Below are 18835 nucleotides of genomic sequence, written 5' to 3' on the forward strand. Positions count from 1 at the left end.
AAAATGTGTCACTAGATATAGAAACACAGAAACTTATAATGAAAATCAGTGGAAACTAGCACAGGGCTTGACACATGAGAAGCATAAAGTAAACATTTATTAAATTAATGAGTAAATAAATTAATTACAAATAAATTAACCTAAACTTTTAAAATAGTATGTGTATCAGATGGGGAACTGCTTTCTCCACTTCCTTCTCTCTTCTTCTTCTTTCCCTTCTGATTCCCATTTCTTCAACTAAAACAAATGGAGAGAAACAGTTTTCTGGTTACACCTATCTATGTATTCCTGTAATAGGGACTTCAAGGATATGCCTGCAGCTTGATAGCGAGCAAGGTTCATTCTTTGATAATTGGACTGAACCCTGTGTGATGGAACTGTGACACTTGTAGTCAGTAGGGGTGGGTGGGGCTGTGAGACTGACTATGTAGAAAAAGCCTGCAGGATTACAGGGGCTCTAGGGACAGTCAATGTTAACTCTGCCCTAAAGTATCCAAATCTTCTGTAGCAAGGCGGGCAGGATCTTGAGAGAGGAGGGGCAGGGAGGTCACTGAGTTAATTCTGTACAAACAAAAGAAAGCAAACAGCTGTTTCATTCCTCTAAATAACATGAGCACATGCACTCCATACTCCATCCCTGCCCCTACTCCTCAGGAAGACTTTGAGCTCATCCCATGCTGGGGACTGCATTTATGTGAGCATTAGGCACACAGGCTGGCGAGTGGACATTTTGTTGCAGAGAATTAATTTCTGGTGTGAGATAAATATAGCTTCTAGCCAGCTCCCCTGAAAACAGAGCAAGCAATTAGTCAGGAACACTGTTTGAAACCTCTTAGTAAGTTGTGTTGAACAAAGCACTGTTGAGCAATTTTGAGTTTAGTCCTCAAGTCTCTATTTTTCTGGAAGATTCTAAAGTACAAATATAGGACGTGTTGCTTGAAATTACCCTGAAAGTGAAACATGCCATCTCTACACAAATATACAGATTTTTAAAAAATTTGATAATGCCTTGTTTACTCTGTTGTTCCATAAGAAACAGTTTGTGAGAGCCTACTAAGCCACAGGTTCCTCTGTCATTCCCCCTTTAAGCTAAAACACTTTCCTTCCAGTCTCTGCATAGTACTACTCTTTATCTCCTTCGAAAGCCCTCCAACTAAATCCTACACTATACTTCAGGCTTGTCACTGTACTAGAGTCATGTTTCCCCAGGAACCATTTAGGAAAGGTTGAAATGCCTCAGAAGGTGATTACATATTCGCCATGAGCTCTATACGTGGAGTAACCAGCACTTCTGGCATTTTCCCAGGGACAACGACCATCCAGTGATGGAAACTTTGCTGATAACCTCAGTTTGCTTTGCAGAGAAATCCTAACCTTCTAGAAGAAAGGATACCCACCCTTGGAAAGAAATATTTTGTGAACATAGCTAAGTGGTTTCTCTTTTCTCCTTTTCTCTCCCATCTTCTTGAAGGTTGTATCTTCCTGTACACTTCTGTCGAATTTTAGACGTCTCTCCTAAAGGCAGGATAAAGTTCTGTCTATAGTGATAAATCATAGTGTTCAAAGTCCAATGGTAAGAAAATTTGCCCATCATAAACTGTAACAGTAGGCCAAGGACTTTTCAAAAATGAAGTGGCAAGAAGCTCTCACCTCTTTTATGCTTCCTGCTTCTTCCCATGCTGTGCTTTCAAGTGGGACAACCATGAAAGTTGCATGTTATATTAAGATATTGCATTTATCTGAAGGAATAATACACAAGGAATCAAAATAAACAAAAGGGGATAAAACCTCAGGGGCATCAATGTTTTAATATCTTTGAAAAACAAAGAAACAGCCCAATTCTCTAATTCCAAAATGCCACCATACAAAAAGGGAAGGGCTGAAGTTGCAGAATAAGAATTCTGAGAAATCCTATTTTTTTAAACCTAGGGATAAAGAATGCCGTTTAGTATCAAATTCTAAAGAGGCAGCCCACTCTCCAGAATCTAGAGGAAAAACAGAATTGAAATAGCAAGACACCTTTGTAGGAGTGTTGAAACAAACAAGAAAAAGTTTTATTTTGAAAATACAGTCTTTAAAGATAAAATTTGGCTTCCATTTTCCATATCTAGGTGCATCCGACAAGATACAAAAACAAACAAAACAAAGGCCACAACATTATGTACAGAGCTCTAAAATGAGCTGTGAATATCTACAAGAAACTAGCATATACTCTTTGTGAAGGGATGTAGTGTGTGGCTTTCTACAGTTCTCAGTCCCCCAGAAGAAGAGTTAACTCCCTGGAGCTGCAGGTGCGGCTGCAGCAAGGGAAGAGCTGGGGTCAGTGAAGGGCTAGGGGTGCGACCCCCGGGTAGGAGACGTGGAGAGGTGTCTGGGGAGGGGAGCAGCGGCGGCACGGGACAGATCCTGGGCTTCTCTAGAAGTCCTGCCGCGGGGTGTGAGTCAGGCTGTGCCGCCGCAGATCACAGTTTCGCCTGAACACTTTGCCGCACTGCTCGCAGCTGTAGGGCTTGATGTCTGTATGGGTGAGAAGGTGAGTTTTCAGATTACTTCTCTGATTAAAGGTTCTTCCACATGTGGGACATTTGTGTGGAGATTCCTGTTCAGATGTGAAGCAAGCAAAGGATTAATCCTTCACACTACCACTGCACCCTTTTCAATAGCTTCTCTTATCGGTATCACAAGCGTTAACGTAACACTCGCATTAACAACAAAAGAGGGGACTTGCAGGAACAAATCTGTGCTCCTAATCCTCCAATCATGAAAACACACGTGCAGGCATAAACAGAGGCCGATTACACTGATAACTTCGGAGGCAGACCCGCGGCCACCTCGGTGGGCTTTGTGATTTCCAGCTCTTCACATTTCATCACCATGTCATAGGCAGGAAAAGCGGGAAGGAAAAACTCTAATCCTCTCTTAAGGAATTACATTCTCCCGGGTAATAAGGCTCCTCTTTGCTGGAAAACTAAACTATTCCTCAATGTCCTGAAAGCTACAAATTATGAGGCCCCTGGGAAAGACAGAGTATGGGATTTCACCATGCCTCCATTATCAAAATTACCTTTATTTCCTCCTAAACACGAAAGCTTTAAATATAGGGCAGATTGGATGAAAAAAAAATCTAAAATTAGGATTTATGATAATCAAAGTGGCCTGTTCTTTAAGAAAAATTTTAAAATGCTTTATGTTACGATTAATTTTATGTATTAAAAAAATTAAGAGGGCTGCTCTACTCCACCTAGAGAACTAATCTAAATAGAGCCTTTTGAGAGAAAGATTCTGTCATTTAACACCTTTTGTAAAGCAATAATGATAAAATGACCAGCCACTGTTTTAAAACAAGAAGGCAAGCTTACCTGCATGTGTAAAGTTTTGTGAACTGCTAGAGTTCTGGACTGACAAAATCCTTTCCCACACTCCTGACATTTGAAGGGTTTTTCTTTGGAATGGATATACCTGCAAATTAATATAAGGTTTCATTGAAATAACTTTACCCTGATGGTGAAGAGTTACTTTTAACAATTACTCAAAAAAGAAGTCATGGAAGAACAAAAGAAACAAGATTTTCATTTACCTTTTAAGATTTTTTTTTCCTCCTATGTAATTCTGTTTATGGTTAACCTCAACTAACAGATTCTCTTTTATCTACACTTGATCCCCCTCTCTGGCATATTCTGGAGTTTGAAATCCCTGCGAATGATCCTTTCTTGGCCTCCATGGTTTTCTCTGGGATTTAAACTGGCCAAATCGCAAGGCTGAGTTTAGAGGTGCTAATTTTAGTGAATCCCTTAACAACCTTGGAGGGTGGGTATGGAAGTTTCATCTCCGAAGAACAGCAGGTAGAGTCCAGAAGGGATCCCCTAAAAAGATCTCCCCCATTCCTGAGAAGTTTTACCCAGTGACAACACTTACATTATTGTATGTCTTCAATTGTCTTGTATTAATGCAGAGTTTAAGGTCGTGGAAGGGATGTGGGAGCTGTTTGTAAATTCAGTGACCTCAAGAACCCCTCCAACCCACAAATACAGCTTAAAAGAAGGGTTCCCGGGGTAGGCTCTGGGGCACACCTGGGTGGGAGGGGGCTTGAGGCGGTGGGGGGGCGGGTGAGGGGAGGGAGGAAATCCCACAAAGGTGGCCGGATGGCAGCCTGAACCGGTACCCCAGGGTCCCTCGGTTCTTCCTGCACCACTCCCCACAGCACCAGGAGAAGAGAGGATAACCCTCCGAAGACTAAGGCCTCACCGGAATGTTCCTCCCCAAGACTGAGGAAAGGGCCTCCCTCATCCCAAACAAGAACACAGCAGGCGCAGGGTGTTGGGGAAAAGGGTAGATGTTGGGAGTTAGCTGAACCGGGCTGGAGAGCGTGTTTGAGGGCGTATTCTAGATCACAGGGGCTTATAATGACACTTGGAATGTCTATCTGGACTCAGTGTGTCCAGGACAAATTCGCTTTCCCTCTCCCTGCCATCCTCCTTGCCCGCCTCACCTGTGATCCCGCAAGTGATCTTGCCTCCGGAACGCCTTGTGGCAGATGTCACACGTGTATGGCCTCTCGTCCGTGTGGGTCCTCTCATGGATGAGCAAATTGTAGGATTTGGTAAAGTGTCTGCCGCAAAACTTGCAGATAAACTCTTTTTTCGTTTTGGAAGGCAACCTCCCTCGAGAGGGCTTTCTGTCCGGAGTCAATTTACTGAGGCTTGAGATGGGGCTACCCAGCCCTGGACTCAGCTTGGTCAGGTCTCCCATCTTAGGAGGATCCTCTTGCGTGGCAGCCACTGCCAAGTTGGCAAAGTCAAAACGGGGCCGGTCCTTGTGCAGGGCTGGGAGGACGTGGGCAATGGCCCCTTGCTTGGGGTGAAATAGGTGGGTGGTAAAAGGCAGGGCCGGGAAGGGGAAGCGTGCATCCACAAGCCCCTGCGCCGCCGCCATCTCCGTGATGGTGGAGCGGGTGATCTCGTGCACATTGGGATACCCCAGCGTCCAGTGGTTCATGTGCATGGTCTGCACCGCGCTGAGACCGTACAGGCCCTGCAGGTGGTCCACCGCAGCCGGGAAGGTGTTCACGGCCTGCAGGAAGGAGTAATTGGTGAGCTGCAGAGACGGGTGGAGCGGGATGGGCGCTGGCAGGGCCTTGCTCCCCATTTTCCAGGATGCTGGGGAGCTGAGGGTACCACTCCTTTCTTCCAGTACTCAGAGGCGGGAGGGCTTGGGGCTCCGGCAAAAACCCAGTGACACAACAGCACGTAGAGAAATCTCTAAAAACGACAGGGAAGAGAGGAAAAGATCGTGAGTATAATTCAAAGCTGCTCCTTCTGCCCTTTGGCACCCGCGCAGGTTACCACACCTAAGTCTCCCTCCCTACCCGACTCCAAGACCCTCGAAAGAAGAAGTGAGGGGACTGCGTAGCACCTGCTCAAATCCACATGCAGCTCAGCCCTGGGCCGGGGCAAGAAGTGCTCTGCCGGTGAGCGGGCACCCGGCAACGCTTCTGGGTGCCCAGAGGAAGGAAGGTCAGATTCGGACTCTGGGGAGGCACAGAGCAGAAGACTCCTCGGTATCAGGAAAACGAAAGGCGGACACTGGGGCAGCACTCAGCCCAGCCCACCCTCCCCAAGCCGGTCAGGCGGAGCTCAGACAACTGCAACGCCAATGCTGGCAGGCCGGGTCGAGCCTCTGTCGCTGCTGCCGCTCTGAGCTCCGGGGAACGATAAGTTGACCGGTGGATCGTGGATCCCCTGCGCTGCGCTGCTGCGGCAGCGCCCTGCAGCCGCCTTTCCCGCGTTTACCCGGATGGCACCTGGCGTGCGAGAGCACAGCCAGCGCGCTTCATCCTCCAGGGCCGGAGGACCCTGGGAGGGCCCCGTTTCACCCGACACTGACCTCAGAGGTTTTCTTTTCCCTTCCTTTGCCCTCAGTCCCATTTATCAGCGGTGAGGGGCCACAGGAAAGAAAAGTGACACCTCATGGCCTGGATTCGGCCTAGAATCGCCCCCTCCTCCTATCCAGGGGCTCTCCTCCCAACCCCCTACCAAGATCCCTTCCAGATGATTTAGGCTCTCAAGGGGTGGGGTGGGGGCGGAGAACGTCCCTGAGGCCGAAATCCCTTTTCCCAGGCTGCTCCTGAACTGCTTCTCAGTCTGGTACCGAGAGAGACGAGAGAGGACGGAGAGAGGAGAGAGAGAGGACGCTCTGCGGAGGGTGAAGAAAGACGCTGCAGGGGAGCCCTCAGTAGGCCAGGCACAGGGTGGTCCTGCCGGCCTGCAGGAACCCTATCTGTCGACCTGGAGGTGAGTGCGGCTGCGCTCCCACCACCAGGACGCCCTGTCTGGGGTCTGCGGCCTGGGCCTAAGCAGGGCGCTCCCCTATCCTCGTGCTCCCAAAGGCAACACAGGTCCGATTTCAGACCCATGTTCTCCGGAAGCACTTCGCCTGCCTTCACGGTGGGCCCACCTTCTCCCACTGCCAGCCCCTTTTTAGAAAAAGATTCTGCCAGCTCGTGGGACCAAGGCCTTCCCTCTGAGGGCGGCCCACCAGGTGTAGGAGTCAGAGCTAAGCACTTGTCCCGGAGAGGGGCAACCCGGCCACTCTGCGCCAACAACCGCCAGGCCTGGCGTTTGAACCCAGCGGGAAGGCAGAAGATTCCAGCCTTCCCTTCCCACCTAAACACTTCCGCCGCCTGAGTCGTGCTCTGCAGCGCCTTGTGAAGTAATGCCGGCGGTTCCATCTGTGAGCCGACTTAGGGGGCTACACTAATGACAGAGTGCTCTGGCAAGAGGCGATCTGGCTGCCTCCGCGGGGCCCACACCTTCCTCTGTTTGGAAGGGCTTGGAGACAGAGATTTATTAACGAATCGCTTCGGCTGGGTGGTATGCGGTCTGGGAGTTTAAGCTAGGAGTTAATGAGAGGTGTGTAACAGTCAGAGGGTCTCAGTCAGACCATTCAACCACAACTGCAAACCCCCATTAGTAATCAGCTTTCCCACCACAAATCACGATTCATTTTTGCTCTGCGGCAACTCTCGAGTCCTCTCTTAGGAAGGCAGGAAAAAAAGGATTCTACTAACATTCCTGGTAATCTATCTGATTATTTACTTTTTAATTAAAAATAATAAATTACACCTTTATTTCCTTCTCTTTGCATAATGAGGATTTTCCAGAGATTCAAAATATTATTTTTCCCTTCGTGTTGAAAAGTAGCCTCTCTCCCATAGAGAGGAAACCAAAATTATTATTTGGGTGTATTCCCAGACTAGATTTCTTAGAAATAAATACAGGAGGCAAAGCACAACTTCCACCACAGGATGATGAGTTGGGGGGTGGGGAGAGGTTGGGGGGAGTGGTGTCAGCTAAAGTACTGTTGTGACCTGTGACTTCTATTCCAAATGCACAGTGAACACTGCCATAAAGGTTACACTGCCACAAAGTTCAGTGCCATCTTCTTTCCCTTTTTTCTGAATGGTTTTTAACATGGAAATTAACGACTAGTGTAATTCAGGTTCATGTTGACCAAAAAAAAAAAAAAAAAAAAAAAAAAGTGCTATTTCATAGGACGTTTTAATTTGCAGGGCAGATAGTTTCTTCACAGGGGAAGGGCAGACCATTGGTCCCTTTAAAACCCTTTTTTAAACAGAACCACCTTGAATATCCACCAGTGGCTCTTGCCATAAATAATTCGGAAGTTTAAATTTCCACACTCCCTTTGAGTTGCTGGAAATGTATGTCAAAAGATTTTAAGCGAATGCAGAGATCCTAAAGTACTTTCGTTTTGTCTAGAGCTGAGCCCTTTAGTTCCCACACTCACTTTCAGGAAATCATTGCTGTCATTTCTCCACCATCCCGTTTCAGACCACTGGTTACTTTTAATTTTGCAAGGAAATAACTTAAACCAATGAAGAGGCATAAATATTTTGGTGGAGCTGAGGCTACTTTTCTTTCATCAGTCTTCTTTACAGGAATTTCCAGGTATGTGGAGAAACTTTGTAAAATTTAGTTGACTGGCTGTCAACAAGGCAGATGTGTACACACTTAGTTCAGTAAAGCTTTCAAAACATTAGGAAAAAAAGGTAAGAAGTAGCTTGATAAGGAGTTTTGCTCTTTGGTAATAGTATTATTACATTGAATTATCTAAAAAGAATATACAGTCAGGGTTCATCTGCTAAAACCTGTGCATCTGTATCTGAAAGAAATGATTGATGGTTGGATAGGCTCGCTGAATTTCATCCCAAACCACAACAGAATTTTACATAAATCAGAGAGCTATAGAATAAGTAGATCTAAGGAGATCATTAATAAGAAAAAAATTGTTTAAGCCAGATTGTATCAGGTGAATAGAGAAATGGCTGCGAAGTTCCTGCCCCTTCAAAGCGCCTCTGCCTTCCCAAGGAGTTAATTAAATTAAGATGCCTTCCGCATAATCTGGGTTCTGTTTCTCTCTGCTCCACTTGCTCCCCCTGTGTAATTTTCTTTTTCTGTGCTTAGGACTGGCTTGTTTAGCAGAGAAAGTGGCTGTCTTCGCCCTTTAGCTTCGGGAAATGCCAGCCCCCTTTTGTTCTCTGCTAACAGGTAGGAAGACAGATCCAGGGCTCCGTCGACAAACACCTTTTCCTCGCTCCTTCTTCGAACAACTCCAACTCCTTTCTCACTTGCGGTTTCTCGGGAATCCGAGCGTTTAAACCCCGGGGGAGTTTGCTTTTGACCCCTGTCAGTCAGAACTGGAAAGTGGAAGGAAAATTTAAAAGCCAGCAAAAGGTTGACGAATTACCAAGGACTGAACTCTTTCACTCTGGAAACGCGCCTTCAGTGTCTCTGGCTGGGAAGGCACCGTGTGTCCGGGCCCGTCCACGCTGCGCTGCCGCGGCTGCCCCGGGACAGGTCGACCCGGGCTTGCTAGGGCAAAGCCAGAAACACCATGGGGTTGTGGGGTTTGATCTCAGTGTACGTCAACCAGCTTTTATAAGAAGTCTTGCTGACTGCTTAAATATTCCAAAACAAAACTAAGAAACAGTACGTAGAAGTGTGTGTGATTGGGTGTTAGCTGGGAGTCGCGTGCCAGGGACCAAGGAAGAGAGAAATACAGTGCCCTGGGATTGCATCCCTATGATCTATTTTCACATCTGAACTTGGAGCACACCAGACCGAGAATCTGAACGCCTCTTGTACCCCCAAACCCTTCCTTCCAAAGGGCGGCTACAGCCCCTTCCCAGAGCGCACACTCACCTCCGGGAGAAAGGTCTGTTTGGGCAGCCCGGCTCAGACCTGGTCTTGGCAGCGAGGCGCACAGCTTGGAAAGATCACTGAGTCCACGTCTGGCAAACTTCTTTTCCCGCGCGGAGTGGCTGGAGTCGCGGACATGATCTGGAGGACCGCGAGCAGCGAAAGCGAGTGAGGATCCACGTCTTCGTCAGAGTCTGTGAACGCCGACTATGTAAAGACCCGGGGTGCTTGGAGCGGGCGCTCAGCGCTCGCCCAGAACCCCGCGCCTCGGCGAGCCTCTCGCTGCCGACTTAGGATTAGGTTGGAGCCCGCCGCCTTGCAGGGCCATCACCCTCCAGCAGCAAGCGCGCCGAGCTCCGTCCCCGCCCGCGTCCCTCCCCAGGCTGCCCGAGGCTGGGAGTCGTGGGCTTTAGTAGCGGCCCCGCCTCTCCTTCGGGCCGGCGTCCCGCCGCCGCGCGGGGCCCTAAGCGCCCTGGCTCCGCCTTCGCGCCCGGCGTCTGCTAATGGTCCACTCTGTTTACTTGTGTTTGGATAGCAACTGAGTCTTAAAGGCACAGGTTTGCTTGAGGTTTCCCTGTTACAGAGACGCAGTTGTAGGTGACTCAATTCAAAACTTACACAAAACACAAAGCCCACCCCCTTCCTTCTCATACTTTTCCTCATACTATTAGAAACTCAACTACTGCTTCTCTGCCTCTCAAAGACCCTGCAGAGAAATCCAAAGAACATTTAGTAGTTTTATTTGGTTCGCTCGCCGGCTTAATTTGCACATCTTAACATATTCAATTCAACTACCTTCTTCGTAGAGTAAAATCAATCAGTTCTAGACTATTCTCCAGCACAAATCACTCTTTCCCCCATTTTAAACAGCTTTGTACATACTTTTGGTTAATTATGACTACATGTGTAGTCTGCTTTCGCCTGCTGTTTTCTAAACGAAGTTTGTTTATAGAGGTGACAATTGACTAATTTTGTAATTATTGCAAAGACGTGTGGAATGCCCCAGGAGAAATTTCTTCCAATATTTAAGCTTTAATCAGCAAATGTTCATTTCATACGCAGTAAACTAACTTGGTTAAAGGAGTGGGCATCTGCAACCCATTGGCAAACAATAAAGAATCCATCTGGAATGGGTGAAGAACAATCATTTTTAAAATTTAGAAAAATGCGATTTTAGTTTTTCAAAACATTCACATCTTCATTCCCAGCAAAAATTGAGTTCATTGTTCAGTCGCCAGGAAAGTTAATCGAATTCAAAATACAGTGATACATTTTTCAAGTTCTTCTAAAGGTTTGGTCTTGTGTGAGTGAAACTGCAGAAGTCACCTCAACCACTCTGGAATGGGGGTGACCGAGTGACAGGAAGGAAATGATACACACCCATTTTAAGCAACTTCTTTTCAGATGAAATCTGTGATCAAAACTAAGCAAAAACGCCTTCGTCCCAGACGAGTCGCCAGAGGGGATTTGCGTTACCCTCCACGGCAAGCCCGCACTTTGAAGACGTAGATCTTCAATCAAGAGGCTGTACAATTCAAAAGTTTTCCGTCGAAAGATGGTTTGGGATGCGACTCCCCAAAGGACAATTTTTAAAAATCTCAATCGTGCGGGGAAGTAGACAAATATAAGCAGAGGCTAAAAAGAGTCAAAAGGCTAAGCAGTAATTGGGGAATCAGGCAGAAGCTCCCAGATATATTTTATTAAGATAAAAATCTTTCTATTTTATTTATGCCGAGGTGGAGAGAATTTTTCGTTCCTTTGGTAAAGCATAAACAGGGGTCGCAGATCTTTTTTTCTGTCTTCCCCATTTTAAGTTCGCAAAGATTAAAAACTGAGCTTGAAAGGGAGATCCGAGTGTTTAATATCCTACAGTACTTAACTGCTTCAAAGTAGATTTGACACACAGAACGGAAGCAGCAGAATGCCTAGGCATTTACATTTTTTTTTTTTTAAATGTTTTCCCTGGTGGGTCCCATAGGAGTGCTTTCATTCTAGAGCTCAGTCCTGAGCCTCAGCTGCGGGATGCCTGCGGTCCCCTCTCTCCAACCGCTTCATTACTCCCGCAGCTTTTCTCAATTTGGGAGATTTGGAGGGAGCTTTCTCTTTTTTCACACTCCCTAAGTCTCACGGGGTGGTGACACGAAGAGCGTTTCTGCTCTTCACATTTCCTTTTCATCAAAGGGGAGGCAGCTCCCCAGCAGCGGGCTTCACACCTTTCCCGCCCTTAAGTGTGTGTACGTTGGGTGCGGAACCGTTTGGTTTTCCCGAGGGATAGACAGAATTTGCAACCACCCACGAGCTGCGCCCTCTTTCCGCAAACCTAACCCCCGGGTTTTTCCATAAATGTGTTTACTTCGTCCGCCAGCCTGCGAAGTTCCAAAATGGAGTCTGGGCCACGCCGGCTGTCTGGGCACGACTGCGGTCGCTTAAAAGGTAAGAAGAGTCGGTGAGCTCCAGCTTTAGGGGATGCCGCGTGGCCCGGCCGTGCCTCGGCCGCCTGCTGGCCCTGCCGCCTCGAAGGGCAGGTGCGCGCCGGGCGTGGCGAGCGGCCGGGAGGCTTAGAGCTGGGCAGCACCGTCCGCGGGCCCTCCTAGGCCACCTCCGCGCCCACCCGGGGCGGGCCTTTGCGTTTCTCCAGGCTCAGACCCAGCCAGCCCCTCGTCCCGGCCGGCGCCTAGGGCGCAGGCACTGAGGGGCCCACCTAAGAGCAGGTCACCAGCCAGGTTCCCCGCCCGCTCCCAGCAGTCCCCGGCGCAGAAGATAGGCCGCCAGGCCCACGGGCGAGTAATGGGGTTCGGGTGTGCGAACGGGGAAGTCCCGGAGTCTGCGGCGGCCCAGCTGCGCCCGGAGGCTGTGTCTCCACGGAGCCGTTCCACTCCCGCCGCGGCGCCGGGGACCTGAGCTGCTGGCTCGCTCTGAGATTTCCGCTGACCCGGTCATCTGCTGTCCTCGCGGCTCTGGGCTTTCGACACCAAGGACGCTCCCGGGGAAATGGCTAACCGACAAGGGGCGCGTGAGCAGTGGCTGCCTGAACCCCTACCGCTGCAAGTTTACGCCGGGGAGGCCGGGATGAAGGCCAGCAAGAGGAAACGCGGAGGAGGTGGAGGAGGAGCGGGCGCGCGGCGCAGGCCCCGGCCCCGGCCCCGGCCCCCGCCCCCGGCCCACCCAGGAGGCTCTGCCAGCTAAGCAGCGAGCAGGTGTCAGACACAGGCTTCCCTGGAGTCGACTCTCTGCCTCTCCCACTCGGTTTCGGATCCTAGAAACGTTTAATCTTTAAAGAACACATTAGGGAAGCCTTCTATTTTTCCAGGAATCCCAGCCACCGCCTCCGGGGACTCGCCTCCCTTCTCAGCCTGTGCGGGGCCGGGACCTTTTGCATTTGAACTTCCCGCAGTTGGCCGTTTTTTCGCCACAACCTGGAGGAACTGGGAGCTCAGCTCTGCTCAGGGCGCCTGCACCCTGGCCCCGGAGTAGCAGGGACGCCCGGGGAGCCCAGAGGAGACTTGCGTGTTCTGGGCCGAGCTGAGGGTGCCGAGGCAGGGGCAAAGGACTAAGCGCTGCAGCTTTGAAAACAGCGCGTCGGCGCGGGCGCTCTCGGCGGGGCTGACGGAGCTGCAGTGAGCGGCCGGCGGGAAGGGCCGCAGCGCCCCCTGGAGGCACGCGCCGACTCCGCGTGGCGCGGGCTGAGCGGGCGGCCGCCTCGGCGGGCTCCACGGCGTGAGGGCTCGGCCACCGGCCGCCCCGCGGGCCCAGCGGCTCCCTGTACCCAAAGCCCCTTTGCTTCAGCGCAGGAGTCGCGCGCGCGGCAGGGGCCCTGGGAAGAGGGCCTGGGCCTGTTCTCAGGGCCAGTAAGCCGCTCCGGCCCCACCGTCGGGGCCGCTGTGGGAGCCCCACGCGGTGCACCCCGCCCCCAGAGACTTTTTCCCTGGTGGGTTTCCGTTACGAGTTTTTCAGACCCACGACTCCACTGCGGGCTGCCCTGACACCCCCAGAGGAGGTGAGAGACACCCGTTCTGACCTCAGCGTAGGGCGGCGCAGATTCCGAGGCCGGGACCTGGTCCCCGAGGGAGAGGCAGAGGGCTTTCCCAGGGGGCCGCGTGTGGAGAGGCCGCCCCCTCCCACGGATCACGCGGGGGCCTTCCCGCGTCTGCGAGAGCCGAGGGTCGTTCCCGGCTCCAGGCGTCCTGCCACCCCGAGTCGGGCCAGGCCAGCCAGCCGCAGGCACCCGCGGGCACCCGCGGCCAGGCCTTGCCTGTCGACTCTTCCCTCGGGGAGAGGGTGAGGAAGACGTTTGGGGCCCGAGGGCGCTCTCCTGGCCTGCGCCCCTCGCTCTGCTCAATTCCGCAGGAGGCCGCGGCGGGTGCCCTGCCAGCCACCATCCTGCGAGGCACCGAGTCACCGCGAAGGGGAGCTCTATGGGGAGGCCGAGGCCGGGTCGCGGGGCAAGTGGCGTGGCCGTGGCCGGGGTGGGCTAGCCTAGGGGCGGACAGTTCCCCGAGTCCCGGGCCGGCCGGGGTTTGGATTTCACAGGCGAGGCCCTCGGCTGCCGCGGCGGCTGAGCCCAGAGCCGGCGCCAGGCCACCCAAGCCGCCCGCCGGCCCCTCGCTAGCCGCGGTAGGCCTCTGCAACCCCGGAGCGTGAGGATGGTCCCGGAGCAGGAGGCGGCGGAGGGGCAGGCGGCCTCCCGCACGTGCTGGATACGGCTCGGGCTCCGAGGTCTCCAGGCCCGCACCGCACGCCGGGCGCGGGGAGGAGGCGCGCGGTAGTCGCGGGTTCCTGGCGCGGGCGGGCACCGGGCGTGCTTTCGCCTTCCAGGGACTCCAGGGAAGGGGATCTCCTGTAGTTGGCCTCGTCTGAGAGAGCCAGGCCCACACCCAGGATCCCGCGTCCAAGGCGGCTTCGAATTCATGGTGCTTTTCGAACCGAGCCCATCAGTGTCTGTGACAAGGAAGACCAGGTTTACAGACGACATCGCAGTGGAGGGCAGGCCCCAGGCGCCTCCGGGGAGGGGGGGCTCTGCACACCGGACCCCTCTGTGAAGGCCCCAACTGTCCAGGGCTAGACTGGCCCGGCTGTCGTGCTCAACCTGGTTAGAAGACGGATGACAAAAAAGAACATCCTCGGAAAAGACTAGGACATGGTCTGCAAATCTCTGTTTTTATTAGGCTTTCATGTTGGCTGTGTTTTTCAACGCACTTGCCAGCGCTTAAACATCGGGAAAGTTCAAACGGAAATCTTGATTTCCGATGACCTACGTTCCTACGCGGCAGCGAGTTGGCTGGAGCTGAGCAGCTGTACCCTCCCATCTTCCGACTTGTTTTTAAAAGGCTGGCCGAAGATTGCCTTGGACGTTCCTATTCCCGCTGCAGATTTTGTTTCCTTGGAACGCTGGGATAGGTCCGAGTTATCCTACAGAGCAGCGGTCCTCAAAGTGTGGTCCAACAGCAGCCGCATCATCTGGAACTGGTTAGAAATGCAAACTCTCTAGCCTCACCTAAGTCAGAATCTAGGAGTGGGGCCGGGCAATCTGTGCTTGAGCAAGCCCTCCGGGTGTTTCTGATGCATGACACAGCTTGAGAACCACGGACCAAGATCAAATTGACATTGGAGTCCATTTATCTTTCCCGTGCATGCTCTCTCTCCTGCTCCATCCCTATCTCTTCCTTCTTCCTCCACTAGAGAGTGCACGCATAAACGCATCTGCTTTAGGCAGCTTATTCATTAATTCATTCACTCACTTACTTCTCATTCATCAGACTTTATAAAGGCACCTCCAAGTACTTGGAAACGTGCTAAGGATACCTAGGGGAACAAGGCTCGACCCCTCCCCGCAAGGAATCGGTATAAGATAGTGGGGGGAGCAATGGAGAGAAACTGCGGGCTGATTAGTATTTTTATCTAAAACTAGATCTGACTGTATTTCAGGAAATGTCACACCTCATTTTACAGTTTCTAACCATTTGGAGCACTTGCCTGCCTTCCTTGTCCATGCCAATGTCATTCTCTTATTTTCATCACATTTTAGAGATTCTGTGTGTTTACTGCACAAATTTCCACACACATCTTGACACACATTACCTACACCTTGCCTACCCTCTGCATTAAGTCAGAGTGTGTGGCACTAGGGATGAGGGAGTGTCACAATCTGGGAGACCGTGGGGTGGGCCAGGGCTCAGAGTCTCTGTGCCCCTGGATTACCCTGATGCTGGGCAGGATGGTCTGAGGACAGCTGGAACTGACTCATATGTTCCCCTCATCCACTTGGTGCACACTAGCTCCCACCCGGCTTCCTGCTGCCCCAAACTGCCTAGCTCTCCACCTTCAGGTGCATCCAGCATCGAAGTCCTGATTTGTCACCTTAAGATAGAATCAAGTCCCTTTGCCTTTTTCTAGGAAGTACAAAAGAGTCTCCCTTCTCCCCCAGCTAAAAATCTTAATGACACTGGCACTTTCTAGTCTTCTTATCCCAAGTCAACTTCCCTTATGGTTGTTCACTTTTGTGCTTTCTCTCTAGGACTTTCACTTGAACTTCCGTCCTCAGCCAGCCAAAGAACCATCTCCACCAGACCATTTGCTTCCCTCTGGGATTTTCTAGTTTTGGGCAGTGAACAGCAGAAGGCACTTTGCCTCCCCCAAATCCTGTCTAACTAGAAACCTCTTGTCATCATCTATTTTCAAGCTTTTTGGTGTTTTTTTTTTTTTTTTAAGCTTTCATTTTAGCGAGTCAGTGCATGGAAGCCACTGAAAACACATACAAACAAAAATGAATTTTCATACTGACCATAGTCATAAATTGCACAAAAGTATCCATCATCTCTGCTTTGACAAAGAGTTGCTATTTTCAAATGATCTTTTCTTATGGGGATGCTCAAAATGTAAAATGAATAGTGGTCAGAAATGTGGTCATGTCTTTACTATCAGTAATCATAGTTCTTTCTTCTTCCTTTTATTTTCTTTTATTTATTTTATTTTTTTATTTTATTTTATTTTGTTTTATTTTTTTTGAGACAGAGTCTCACTCTTTTGCCCAGGCTGGAGGGCAGTGGCACAATCTTGGCTCACTGCAACCTCCACCTCCCAGGTTCAAGCAATTCTGCCTCAGCCTCCCAAGTAGTGGGGACTACAGGCACCCACCACCATGCCCAGCTAATTTTTGTATTTTTAGTAGAGACGGGGTTTCACCATGTTGGCCAGGCTGGTCTCGAACTCCTGACCTTGTGATTCACCAGCCTCAGCCTCACAAAGTACTGGGATTACAGGTGTGAATCACTGCGCCTGGCCCAGTGATCCTATTTCTTAACAGAATTTTGCTTCCCAGTGCAAATGGTTTGATATAGTAACATTTGAAGCAGCCAGCCCTTAGGAAACGCCAAGGCCTATATTTGAATGTAGATACAAGTTTTAACAAAGGAAAATGTAGTATATCCTTGTAGCTGTTTGCCTATAAATATTCCCCTGAAGGATTAATACACTATTCCTGAATCTAATCCAAGTCAAGCCAACTCTAAAAATCCTGTGAAGTACCAACTCATAAGGCATATACAATTCCTTTTCAATAAATATTTTTGAGTGTCTACTATGTACCAGGTACGAGGCGATTGTGTTATTGTTTGAAAATTTGAACTTTGATCCTGACTTGGGGGTGGGAGTGAGGACAAGGAAGTCAGAATTTAAAGGTTGGATTCCCTTGGTTTTGTGAAATCGTTAAAGTATTTGTACTTAATGGTAATCTTTAAAACATTTATTGAATTCTCTCTTACATTTGTAGCCATTTTTATAAGTCAAGGAGAGAAAATCAGTGTTTAAGCCAGCCCATTTATTAGAAAGTGTATGCCAGCACAGGCTTAACTTCTGGCTTTCCAATTGGAAGACAACATTTTATAATAGTGTTATTTCACTTCATGCCAGGTGATAATTCCACTGTAGATTCCTTGTGATTGGTGACCATAGCTCACTCAAGCTGATTCTCACTTCCTGACTGTAAGTAGCCACAGAGAAAAAACAAATCATTCTTCTTCTGGCACCCTTGCTGGAGGAGGAGTAAGGGAAGTGGCAGATGGCTAGATTGGCTCCATCCTAGTAGTTTTTTGGGAGAATTTGGAGCAGAACCAGCTCAGGTCAAAGTTTCAAAGAATCCAGGCCTACAAGAAGTGATTAGCTCTGTTATCCTTGCCTCTGAGCCCAAAACACAGACAACTTCAACGGATCTGGAGACATACAAGTATGAGAAGTCCCCCTCTACTCTCCCCATGTACTATATCACAGTGTCTGCTCACATTGCCTGTCTAAGCCACATACTTCATTTTTCAGTCACCAAACCCCTCTTCCCATGTCCTTTCTCCCTTTACCCTCCCTGGCCCATGCTTGGCAAGTGGGCTTGCCTCCAGGAATCAAATTGGGTGGATGCTATGATGTCAGGACACTAGGCAGCAGCATTTCTAACGTGTTAGACCACAGTTGCCTATTTCTTTTTCTGGAAAAGTACACAAAGTGCAAGTTGTCTCCCAAGCCGTGAGGCACACATCCAAATGCCCTATGTGGTGGGCCCGCCCAGGCCCAGGAGAGTGTGGAGAACAAGTGTGTCATATGGGTGTGTTCACTAGTCCTGCTCCCCCTCTGCCTCATCCTTAACCACATTCTCTTGACAAGCCATATGGCCTGGGAGTGACCTGGAATATATTAAGGGCATGGGCTTGTAGAACCCTTGCAGAGCAAGGGGGCAATAGCAGAGTGCTTTTTTAAACTTGTTAATTCATTTAACATGCATTTATTGAGGATGTTTAGTATGATAGGCCTCGTGATAAGTTCTGGGAATGCAATAATGAATTTGAAGCTATGGTCTAGTGGGAAGACGTACATGCAAATAGGCAACTGTGATATAGTATGCATCAGAAAACCTGGATCCAAGATCCCCAGTTAATAGCTCTATTATGTTGGGCAAGTCATGTTGCTTGTTGAACCCTCAGTTTCTGAATCTGCAAATTAAGAATATTCTGGAGGTTAAATAACATGGATGCACATTAATGCTCTTAGTAGTTATGACTTTTTTCTTAACCATTAACATGAACTGACCTTATGTGCACAAAACTATTCCTCCTATCCATGTAAGAAGTTGGAGAGGAGACCAATGGGATGAAATTTGACTCAATACCTATTATCTGGTTATCAAGAGTATACCAATTAAGCTGTTGCAACAAATGTTAGAGAAAAAGTTACTCATCTGCTTTGACAGTAAGACTTTTGTCAAGAGAAAATGTCTACATTTTCATTTTTTACTGAAAAGTAGGAATACAGTACCATGCATTATATTTTATTATAATCTTGTTTTTATTGCAACTATAGAAATACATGAAGTGAATCTATAATTAATAGGTTGTTTTAGGCTTCTAAGTTATTATTTTGGATGCTATTCTGTAATGGAATAATGATGCAATTAATTTGGGCGTACTATTGATGTATGAGGCTTTAAGGAAGGAAATTGCATTAGAATACAATTGAACTGTGTGTATCAGAAAATAGAAAATAACATGGGTTTAAACAACAGAGAAGTTGACTTTTTCCACACAAATATAGATAGGCCAGCATCAATATGGTAGATAATTTCTCAATATTCAGGTACT

At 49.3% G+C, this 18835-nt stretch overlaps 1 protein-coding gene and 1 pseudogene across 1 annotated transcript; one reads left to right on the top strand and one right to left on the bottom strand.

The window, feature by feature from the left end:
* Positions 1 to 2020: 2020 nt before the first annotated feature.
* OSR2 (odd-skipped related transciption factor 2) lies at positions 2021 to 5932 on the bottom strand. The gene is given in 7 exon segments (XM_039464939.2): positions 2021 to 2599; positions 3360 to 3459; positions 4490 to 5162; positions 5165 to 5258; positions 5675 to 5733; positions 5736 to 5801; positions 5804 to 5932. Coding segments are annotated over 7 exon segments (1296 nt in total). The 5' UTR covers positions 5925 to 5932; the 3' UTR covers positions 2021 to 2416.
* Positions 5933 to 11384: 5452 nt separating this feature from the next.
* The window catches only part of LOC141581437 (large ribosomal subunit protein uL30-like), a 102831-nt pseudogene continuing 95380 nt past the window's right edge, over positions 11385 to 18835 (top strand).

This window comes from Saimiri boliviensis, chromosome 15, assembly GCF_048565385.1.
Source record: "Saimiri boliviensis isolate mSaiBol1 chromosome 15, mSaiBol1.pri, whole genome shotgun sequence".
NCBI lineage: Eukaryota > Metazoa > Chordata > Mammalia > Primates > Cebidae > Saimiri > Saimiri boliviensis.